We start from the raw sequence: 12,249 nt of genomic DNA, 5'->3' as shown, positions 1-12,249 counted from the left end.
GCCTTGGCCTTTTCTTCTGAACTGTTTTTCCTTATTTGACAGTAAAATATAAAACACTTATAGCGAGATGAGTTCAGAAAAAAAACAGAAATAATTATATGAATATATTTGTCTCAAAAGGTCACACAATTAAGTAAAAAATGAAATGAAGGGCAACAAAATAATATAAAAAAACTTAATGCGAGGGTGCCACTATTGCTGTCATTTTTAAAATTAATAATTATTGCTGGCAACTTGTCTTGTATCCCTTTTATAAATATTTACGCATTTTATTGATACTCCTTTTTTATATGTCATTTTTGACCTTACTTTATTGCAAACCTTTTGTGACTGATACATATACTTATTTTTTGTTTTCTTAAACAATATTGTTGTTAAAAAATATTGACTTCGTCACAATATTTTTTTATATTATGTTTCCCATCTACAATAAAACTTGATATGAATGCTCTAAATTAAATATACATATATTAATTACCACAGATAAGTTATTATTACTTATCTGTATTACTTGTCTGTTATGATGTAATAGGGACTCTATTCCCCTCATTTAACGTTCTAATATGGACCATTGTGAGTGTTACTACATATAAGAACATATAACACAAAATATTTCTGTGGTGTTATACCCTTATCAATTCCTATCGACCAAAATCAATTCCTTATTTTTTTTTTATATCATGTAGGCAAACAAGCATACAGCCCATGTGATGGTAAATAATTACCGTAGCCTATGGACGCCTGAAACACCAGAGGGTCAGGTGCGCGTTGCCGACCCTTAAGAAACCTTAATATACCCTTATGAATTGTGATAATTTTTTTAACATTTATTTAGTAATAATGCGTTTCTGAACCTATACATGATTTCGGGTTAACTCAATGCGATCAAGTTTTAAATAAACTTGGTTTCACTAGTCACATAAGAGCGCATGAAAGGAAACATTAGTGAGAAACTGCTGATGTCGGGTTTACCACTTACCACAAGGAGGACATCATCATTTACTTATACTTTATTGCACACATAAATTACATGAATAAGTTATCTTTATGTTGAAGATGTACAACAGTACTTAAAGATACAAAACAATATTACTCACTTACTATAATTAGCTTTTTAAAGCGATTTCGTTTGATCCATTCCACCCATCATAAGGTTCTTAAAATAATTACTTTCAATTCAATGTACCTATTTGTACATTTATTACAAACTATATATGCCCCGTGGCTCCGTATGCGTGACATAAAGCATATTTTATTCATAAATAATATAGCCTTTTATAAGCGTGGGAATTTTTATATTCCCCAAGTATTAATTGAATTTGTTTTTGACATTGACAATGATGGTTTGCTCATCCGTCATACTCGGAAACGAGAGTTGTTTGTGGGGACTGGTCTGTCTGTCTGTCTGTTCGATTACGGACACTAATTAGACTATATCCTTTTGACAAAATTGAAATAGAAGTCTATTTGAAAAATGAACCCTTTCTTTAAACATGTACAAGCTCATTTGAAAAGAATACGAGCAAGTTCATTGTCCGTTCATCTTGGATTGAAAACACTCCGAACCGACGGTGGATTTGACATAACATAAGAGTTTGTAATAGACCTAAGTACATGAATAAATCAAATTAATAAAAAAATTGATATTTGATTATTTGACAAACAAAAATAACCTATCACTCTTTATAATACGAGTTGAAATACATACTTGCAATTAAGAATAAATATTAAACTAATTCTTAACTAAAATATTAATTCTTAAAAAATAAATAATACATATATATTATAGTTAAGATATGGAAGTACCAATTTTCATTGTGCAGCACTGATCCATTACGCAAAAAATGCACTTCTGAAAAATAACAGCTAATTCGATAAAATAAACACTGTTACTGTTTTCCATTTCTAAATTTATATACAAACTCTGTTTTGTTACTTTAATATTAAAACAGTACATTCAGCTAAATAATTTTATAGCATTTAACATACAATCTCAATGTTGGTAGTTTGTATTCACACGTTTCGATTTGTAAATGTAAACTTACAAGGATTATTTAAAAGAGCAACACACAAGTTTCTTGCTCGTTCTTCTTGTGATGAGACAGCTTTCCGAACGAGTGGTAGATAAAAAACAAATTGTTATGACTATTCAAAAGTGATTAAATTAAGTTTATTTTAATAAATGATTTTCTATTCTATTCTATTAACTAACAGTAAAAGAGGTATACAAATGATTGTAACATATATATTTGTTTGAAATATGTATATTTAAACTAATGGTCATATAAAAGTGTTAAACACTTTATTATATACATGACTAGTGGAAAAGCGTCAATTATAAGCAAACAAAAATACTTTCTAGTAACAAAAAATATATAATTATATTACAGTAAAACTCTGATTTCAGTAAAAAGTAAAACTTTTCAGTAATATTTCAATTTTACAAATTCTTCTAAAAATTCGAAATGAATGGAAACCACAGAGGCGTTTTAATAAAAGACCGAACTGCACTATGGTTATATCTCCAGATATAACTATATATAATACAATCTGTATATTTTAACATAAGCCTATAAAATTAACCATCAAAATAAATTACATAAAAATCTCACTCAATATAATTGGTCGATAAAATACCAGTGGTCATTGTCAAATAAATACTATGCTGTAATATATATAAACAAAAAGGTTTATTTTGAAGCATTATATATCGGATAAAAAAAACCTTTTTGTTTTAATCTATGTCATAATTATTCCATACGTCAATAAATAAGAAAAAATAAAAAGACGTAGAAAAAGTAAAAACGTAAATGAGTGGCATTGTAATTCGTCTCACAAGTTCTTTTTCAAAATAAAAAATATATTTTACAAAAGTATATAGTTACAAAAATATTTTACTTTTTAATAAATGTCTATTGTGGACAGTTATAAAATATATATTGTCTTTGGTTACGTCGAATTATTTAAAAGTGTGGAGTGTTGTTTATTAGTATTGTCTATGTTTGGTGCTTCAGAGCTCCTTATATTCAGACAGTGGAAGTTATTACACAGCGAGTATATCTGAAAATTAATAAGAATTATTTGACTTAAATAATTTACGAAGTGCATGAAGTAGTGTTTTTACGTAATTTGAATAGAACGGTTACCGTTGCCTGTATATATATAAATAATAATAATAATTGTACGAGACATAAAAACTTCTTTGTATTTATTTTAAATTTCGAACGCGCTTCGCATTCATTTGTTTTAAGAATAAAAAATATTGTTAGAGATGTGAAAATACCATCATGGCGTTTTATTTATCTCCACAAATTTTCAACTATGATTTATACATAGTTAATGGTCCTTCGAGCCGGACAATTCACACAGCGCCATCTAGAAGTTAAGCTAACTAAAGCTTGTGTTATGGGTACTAGATAACTGATACAAATACGTAGATATAATTTTTTTCGTAACTACATACATATTATACACAGATAACACCCAGACTGATACCAACAATCATACTCATGAATGCAAGTTTGTGCCGGTCGAGGAATCGAACCCGCGACCATCGGAAGTTAGGCGGTGTGCTAAACCACAGATCACCGAGGTCGTTGAGAAAATTCTCTTTATATTTAAAGCGTTTTTCTATTTTTTTCCATTCTTTCTCATTCTCATCTATTTAAATCATTGTATCTCTAAGGAATCAAACTTGTGCTCATTAGAACGTGGTGTGTTAAACCACTAGACCACCGAGATCATAAACATATAGACTAAAATGTATACTTACAGTATAAAACAATATAGGTAGAGATATAACAGCGCCGGCCACTACATCCCACCAGTGGTGTCTATGGTCCGTCATTCGTGATAGACCACAGTATACTGCTATCATCATACACAGTATCTGAGATGCGAATACAGCCGGCGGCTTTACTTGACTGGTACGCTGCTGGAGATAATACTGTGGAAAGAGATTTTAATTTTTTTTTATCACTAGTTGTACCGACTTCGTCCGAGTGGAATTTAACTTTAATTTTCTAAGATTAAAGATTTTTCTTAAATAAAAGTAGCCTAAGTTACTTCTTATTACATCAGCTACCTGCCAATGAAAATCCCGTCAAAATCGGTCCAGCCATTTCAGAGATTAGCCGCAACAAACAGGCAGACAGACTAAAATTGTAAAAAAATGTAATTTTGGTGCGTGTAGTAAAAAACGGTTATTTCAATATTACAAACAGATTTATTTATATGTATAGATAGGCTATTAGGACTATATTATAAATACCTTATAGACTAACATAAATATGAATTAATATTTTAATACTAATATATAGTTGGTGTTTGTGTGACAATCTGCTACGATAGGGGGGAAAGGGGATTGTTAGTAATGTGGATTGATGATCTTATTGCTAGCAATGTACCATGTCAGGTTGACCTCCATGCGGTCCCTCCTGTAAACCATCGTGTTAAATAACAACGCGAGTTTCAAAGCGTTTGTGGCCCTGGTCCCCACTGACTTGCTGCCCACCTTCATGAAAGAGGACTACTGGCCGAAAGGTGTGGTATACCGGAGCTACCGTGGCAGATTGCCGTCTTCAGTGCCGTGATCACACAGACAATATCAATGTATTAGTTTTTAAATATTATATTATATGTATGTTAGTCTATAAGGTATTAATAATATGGGCCTAGTTGCCTGCAATAAATGAATAAATAAATAAATAAATTCCTCGTGAATGTCACGATGGGCTAACTGACCTGACCTCATGCTCATCTTATCATCCACCACTGGTGCCCCGCCAGCGTAAACTGCTAGCGCAGGTAAGTGCACCATTCCATTATCATCCAAAAAAAAACTACATATTTAATATGCAGAGAGGTTAAGATGTTTAGGCTGGTGTAGTTAAGGTTAAATGTGCGTCATATAGTTGTCTTGTTTGTACCAAATTGTTTTAGAATTTAGTAAAAAATATAGTGTTAGAATATCAAAAACATTAAGTATATTTTTTTTATTAATTATTTGATGTAAGTAAGGTATATAATTACATATGCGTTTAGTAAAAATGTGTTAATTTTTAATTACAAATATATAATTCAATTTTATTTATTTGTAACTAGCTATCGCCCCGGCCACGGGTGTACATGTATTATATATATAAACCTGCCTCTTGAATCATTCTATCTATTAAGAATTCGTTGCGTAGTTTTAAAGATTTTATACATAGTGACGTATGATATTCAGTTTAACAGGCGGCTACTTCCAGCAAATTTCACGCGATTGAAACCGCAGGCACAGCTAGTATAATAAGAATAATATCTCAGGACAATTCACACAGCGCCATCTGTTTCCAAGCGAAGCAGAGCTTGTGCTATATGTATTTAATTATTCAAACTTTAATGCACAAATATACATGATATGGCGGACTTAACACCTTGAGGTGTAGTGTAGGTACTAGACAACTTATATAAATACATAGATACATTTTTTTGGGTAATCCCATTCTACGCAGTAAGCCAGTGTTTTGGGGAGCTGGTCCAATTCCCAGACGCTTCATGTTTCTCCAAACACTCCCATAACTCTGTGTTCGTAAAAAACATAGAATACGTAATACATAGAAGACCCCTTCCTGATATTATTATTATTATTATTGTATTATATTATCATCCCCCACTAGTACCCCGCCAGCGTTTACAGTTAGAGCAGGCGGGTGCACCATTCCATTATCATCCATTAAACAAAGTGCTGAAGATATGCTATCCTTATTTTAATAAGAAGAGACAATCTTCATATAAATAATATATACCACGATTCTTAGGTATCTAAGCATTTTGTTTACGTCATGTTTTCCTTCCTGGTTGACCCCTTTTTAAGTTAGTCAAATGTCAGTTATTAGTTACTCACCACAATAAAAACCGCAGCGTGTAGTGCAAGCGAGGTGTGACCCGACGGGAAACTCCTGTCGGACTGACTCACCCAGCCTGCCTTCGTGCAAGTGTAGCTGTATACATATTCACCTCTAAAAAAAAATAAGTCACAATATCAGTTACCATACTCCTCTGAAACGGCTTGAGCGATTTTTATAAAATTTTATATGCATATTCATTAGATCTAAGAACCGGGTACAATCTATTTTTTGTTTTTAAGTCAAAATTTTTATTGTTTATTTTTTTTTACAATTTACCATTAAAAATGTATATAACCCTAAATTTCACCTTTCTATCACCAACCCCTATTTTCTAATACCGATTTTCATTTATATGGCAAAACAACTTTTTCGGGGTCAGCTAGTAATAGTATACATAATATCATAGTTTAGATGTTTTTAAAAAAAAAAAAAGGAGAGATGAATTTTTTTTTCCGGAAAGATTTTCCACTGGTTTTCAGTTCAGTATTTATTCAATAATGGTTTGAAATCACAGTTTTAATTTTGTCAACCTATCCCATACACCCTGTATATGATAATAACGTACGTCTCACAAGTCAGCGCTTCTTTGGGGCTGCATGTATCGAAAAAGTGCGGTCTTGGAGAGCCAACAACCTGCTTCAGAACATGTACCACAGTCAAGTTTATAAGTACACCAAACATGTACTCCTTGTACCAGCGCAATGCTTGCTGCTTCGCTCTGTCCGTCTTATTGTCCGAATTGTAAGCTTTCTCTATTAATAACATCTGAAAATAATAATAGAGTGCAGTGTTTAGTACACAAAAATCAAATAGAACCACAAAACATATTTAGTCACCAAAAACCAAATCAATTAAAAATTGAATAAATTTTTATTTGGTTTGGTTTTTGTTGACTAAATGTTAGTCTACAACAGATTCTTATATTTCAAATCTACCGTATTGTACGTATCGTATCGAAGTGCTTTCGAGCTGAGAAGAACTGATAAGAAAGTCAGTTCGTATTATTTTTAAATGAGCTTGTACATATTTACAAGAATACAGAATCATTGTTAAATTCAATAAGGGAGATTAGAGTGACCATCAGCATCTGGCTATTGCACTTTTGTCAAAAGAAAATAGTAATCAGTGTTTATTTATATTCAGTTTATTTGTAATCAGTGTCCGTAATCCGCACAGACCAGTCACAAGCGGCACCGGTTCACGAGTATGACGAAAGATTGCACTCAACAATATTAGAGAGAGCAAATTGCACAAACGACTTAAATCCCATTTAGGATAACTCAAAAACTACTGGTTAGATCTTGATCATTAATTCAATTTATGTGGGACCACTGAATCACTAGTTTTCTAATAAATTAAGAATCATCAAAATCAGTCTGCGTAGAAAAAAGTTACGAATCCTCCTTTTTCTAAGTCGGTTAATTCAACATTTCAGTGGAAGTTACTTGAAATATCATCAAATTAGTAAAGGGACCAATATGGAAGTAGAACATGTAGATTGAAAAGAAATATTATCAGGTTGACGAAAGTGTCAGATAACATATTGATAACTAAAACATACAAAAAGGGTCGTATTCCTTCCTTGTTTTATAATCTATTTTTTTAGTAATGATATTCTTACTAATATTAGCGAAAATAACTCTGTCTGTATGTCTCGCTTTCACGTCAAAAATACAGCACTGATTGAAATGAAATCTAGTACACATATAGTCTAGATCCTAAGAAAGAACATAGGCTACTTTTTAATAAGAAAAAAGGGTTGAAAGGATAGATGAAAGTTTATATGGAAATTCGTCATTTTTGGAGCTAGAAACGTGAAACTTTTCTTTGAATCTATTGCATTAGATTCTTAAATACTTTTTCTTTATTTGGTCAAAGTTACTATTGCACGCGGACGAAGTCGCGGGCGCAATTAATTAATATATAACGCTAAAAAAAAACCTCCTCACCTCACCTCATATTCGAATGACGAAAGGAACGAGATATACATAATATTTATCGCACTTTACTATACGTAATCGTCACGATGACGGTGTCAAATTGTTAATATAAATAGCCTTGAATTTATCTCATACATCTTAAAAAAATACAGATCTATTGTATTCGTTACAACTCTTTACATGGTAATGTAAAAATAAATGTAATTGAGGATTATTCAAATTTTGGAAGAACATGTACATACAACATAGATAATAATAACCCCAATTTACACAGCGCCATCTAATCCCAACCTTAGCAGAGCTTGTGTTATGAGTACCTACTAGGCAACTGATATAAATACTTCGATATATATTTTTTGTAATATAGATACTTTTTTTATTTCGAACTATTCTAATGACACTCCAAAGCTGTAGAAGTACTTATGGAGGGTCTGAAAGCTTACTCCTGCCTGACGGATACAACTTTAGTCTGAGGACACCGCTAGGGTTTCGAACCTCGACTCAGGCCGTTGTAATTTTGAATTGGTCAGAGGATCGATAGGGGCGATGAAATACATGCATAATGTACATAGATAACACTCAGACTGTGTCTACTGTGCGTACTAAATATCATTTATTAATTTTTATTTATTCATTTTGTGCTGTTGAAGCTCATTCATTTTGTGCTGTGTGAAGTTACAAATGCCATAAATATATAAATATACACAAATACAATAAATAAACTTACAACAACTAATGGAAGAAGGATGACTGTCACCAATAACCACTTCCAAGAGATTGTATCTCCATTAAATTGGTGTGACAGCGCTGGGTCATTGCATAGGAATCCAATTTTTCCACCCGGAAACAGCTGGAACTCCGACACGAGGAATAGTAGCAATACTGGTAACAATATGAGTAATAAATTTACACTTCACCTTTAAACGGTATTGGTTTTGGTCATTTGGATTTGGATGTTGGGCCCATGGAGCCCGTAAGCGAAATTGTTTTTGACAAGTATTACAGTGCATCTTCTCAAGGTTACTTGTGACCTGAGACCTGTAGCTACTTTGCCCAGAGTAGCTACAAGTCATTTTAACATCACATGTTTTATTAATTTTACACATAATTTTTTCATATAAATGCTGTAGCTGCCAATAATTAAGGTTGCACTCAGAAACTCCTTATTATAAATGTGAAAGTTGGTGAGTATGGATGGTTTGTTACTCTTTCATGCAAAAACTACTGAACAGATTTTAATGAAACTATCAGAATAATACATAGGCTATAAATTTAATTTAGCAGGCACAGCTAGTATTCAATATATTGTAATTGTGCTGTTGTATGCCTTGTTGGTGACCTAATTAATTAAAAAAATATATAAATAAAAAACCCTTATTTTTTCTGTCCATAAATTTTTCCTCCTTATTATAAAAGTACTAGTATATACTGTTACATGAGCAAGTTTTACTTTTTTCGCTTTATGTATTAACAATAGGAACATTGTGGTTGTGGTCACAATGTCCTTCGACATAGGCTTCCTCCGCATAAGGAGGCCTAAATATGAGTATTACTACAACTTCAGTGACTCGCATAAAAATCTTGTTTGTTTTCATATGATGTTTATCCATAATGACAAACAAAATCAATTTTGTTCCAATTCCTTTTCTTAATTAACAGTTAAGCAATTATGTCAATAAAAAGACAAGCTGTCTTAGCTTAGACAGAGTATATCATACTTAATTATAAAATAATCATAAACAAGCCATAAGCCTTGATCATAAATTAAATTTGTACACTTTAGTGTTTAAAATTCTGACTTGAAAATATTACTTAGAAATTTTTATCACTTTGTGTATAACATATGCAATATAGTATCATTTTTCCAAACTACTGTAAGCCTCAGCTAGCCATTACAGCTTCACCATTTGATAAGGGGTGAGTGTAGATGGCACCCCAACTCATGGTAAGTTATGGATCCATCATGTGAGATATTTAGTCTGAGAATATTGCTAGGAGGTTCGAAAATCAGTGCATCATAGCCTCAGGCAACACTAAATCAATTTGTGGTTTTCACCAATGTGTTGTAGCAAGCTGAGAAGGTTATAGTCCATGCCAATAATATAAATTCGAGAAAATCTAATATATATATATATCTACTAATACCTAATATTTGGTTGTTCCTTTGTTTCAATAATTTAACCAATAAAAAAGTTATAAAAATATAATCTATAATAGTAAAAAATTGTATTGTAAAGATCACTTACATCGGTGCCATCGGTTCATTTTAGACCATACTAATTTCACCTTATCCATTCTCTAAACACGTGAAACTTATATGATAGATATTAGCAAATGAATCATGAAACTGAAATTAGTCAGACCGACTGCCACTACACTTTAATTTCTTACAAACTTTAATATGTCTACCACAAACTAAATAGATGATACATTAATTAGTATTTAGGAAGAACTCAAAATTGATTGTAATTTTGTTTTAAATTCTCTCAAAACGTAACATAAAGTTATGTAGAGTTTATTGAATTTTTGTGGTTTTTACTAGAAATATTTTATTTCATTTGTAATTAATTATATTAATTTAATAATTATTATAATATTTAATTCCTCGAAGTTTAAAGACAGTAGTTCTTCACACAGCAGTTAAAAAATTGACATTGGTAATTGGTATTTGACAACGGTTAGCAGAATAATGTCAGACATGACATTTTGAAATTTTGACTGCTGTAGACTGCGTAATGAAAAAACTCTGTATTAAAAAGAAAAGAAACCACTTTATTTTTAATTTAATATTTCATTTTTTGTAATCTTTACTAAATAATATACTTTAAAACTACGTTCGTCAAAAACTTGGTACTAAATTCAAATAGTGAACACTATACTCTGGTTAATTTTATAAAATATTTATCATTGAAAAGATTTGTCGAGCAAGGACTACTAACTTTATTTTTTTATATAATTTAAAGCATAACAAAATCCTATAAATCTATTTTATAAATATTTCGTATTAAAATAACCATTCAAAGAAGGGCCTTTTTGATAGTTTTGTCTTCAGGTATTTTCAACCAGAATAGTTGATACTACTTGACAATAGATGGCGAACAAATAATGTTTTGTCTTGGGATGCAAATATTTTTATATAATTAGAGAGCGTGTAAGAAGAGGTAAAACCAATAAGATATCTTAAGACAAGTATGTCCTAAGTGATTTTATTGTTTTAATTATTAAATAAAGTACTTTTAATAATACGGGTAATACTTTTTGGTTCTCCAGTAGTCAGCAGGTTTTTGTAAAATAAGGACCGGTCTTTTCAAGAGATGGAATTTTTTAGTTTTGCGATTATTTACATCTATTTCACAGTTATAAGTTACGAATTGAGTTTTACATTTATAATAGAAAAAAAAATATTTTTATTTGTTTCAAATGAGATTGTTGTCAATTAGAATACATGATTAAATTTCATATTCTCTGTTAACTTTATAATGTTTTGTTGCGTTTATACGTAGGGATGAAAATCTATTAAAATTAGTCTGTTGTTATTAGTGAAAGCCTGTCAATGGCTTAGTATGACGTATATATTGATTTTATTTAAGATATACTTAAATAGCCTTGGTTTTCCTTTAATAAATAAATGAATAAATCTTAGAATGCACAATTTTACAAGTCCAATTTAATTATACAAGAACTCACATGGTGCTTTGGAATGTTGTTGTGTTTAGATGCAAACGATGTAACGGACACACGGACTGTTTATGTATAAATAATGTGTATCAACTCTACATTTACATTAGTACATAGTCAGATGTAACTAACATAACTAAATTACGATTGTCGAAACTTTGCTGTTATTACCATTTGCTTGGAGAAATCATTTATTGTCTTTTTAAGTATATTTTTATTAGCATAGTATTTTTGCATTAGTATTATATTTTTACCACTTAACTATGTATAGTACATATAATATAGAATAGAATAGAATTAATCTTTATTGAAATAAATTTATATCTACTTAAGCACTACTTAATTAGGCACTCAAACGGATAGAGTTTTTTTACTAAAACTTTTTTTTAAATCCATATTGGAAGCAAAACCTACCATAAACAATAATAAGCTACTATAATATTATACGCATGTCCCTTTAATCGAAAAATCTCCTGGTATTATGAGAAGGGTCAAAGATTAAACTCTATTGTTCTTTGAACGGCATAGTTATCGTTCGACCATAAACAATGTTTCTCCGATATTCTTAAGTACGTACTTAATCGTTATGTACACGTAATTCGAATAGATTTTACATAATGATACTGGCAACATTATGAGGAATGTAATACTAGCTAAACAATGGACTCTCGGTACTCGGTACTGCATATGTATGTACTAAATGAAATTGGAATTTAGAACAATCATACTAATATTAAAAA

The 12,249-nt window shown here is 30.9% G+C and overlaps 1 protein-coding gene across 1 annotated transcript; it reads right to left on the bottom strand.

The window, feature by feature from the left end:
• Nucleotides 1-511: 511 nt before the first annotated feature.
• On the bottom strand, nucleotides 512-10,411 carry LOC131851446 (putative phosphatidate phosphatase). Its single transcript, XM_059201949.1, has 6 exons — nucleotides 10,078-10,411; nucleotides 8,559-8,713; nucleotides 6,457-6,656; nucleotides 5,888-6,002; nucleotides 3,773-3,946; nucleotides 512-3,060 (listed from the first exon to the last, which is right to left on the bottom strand). The coding sequence occupies exons 1-6, from the start codon at nucleotides 10,124-10,126 to the stop codon at nucleotides 2,950-2,952; spliced, it is 804 nt and encodes a 267-aa protein (XP_059057932.1). The 5' UTR covers nucleotides 10,127-10,411; the 3' UTR covers nucleotides 512-2,949.
• Nucleotides 10,412-12,249: the final 1,838 nt, after the last annotated feature.

Source organism: Achroia grisella, unplaced genomic scaffold (genome assembly GCF_030625045.1).
Source record: "Achroia grisella isolate CSIRO2021 unplaced genomic scaffold, CSIRO_AGI_Agris_v1 utg783, whole genome shotgun sequence".
Lineage (NCBI taxonomy): Eukaryota > Metazoa > Arthropoda > Insecta > Lepidoptera > Pyralidae > Achroia > Achroia grisella.
This window is presented reverse-complemented; position numbering and strand designations above follow the sequence as displayed.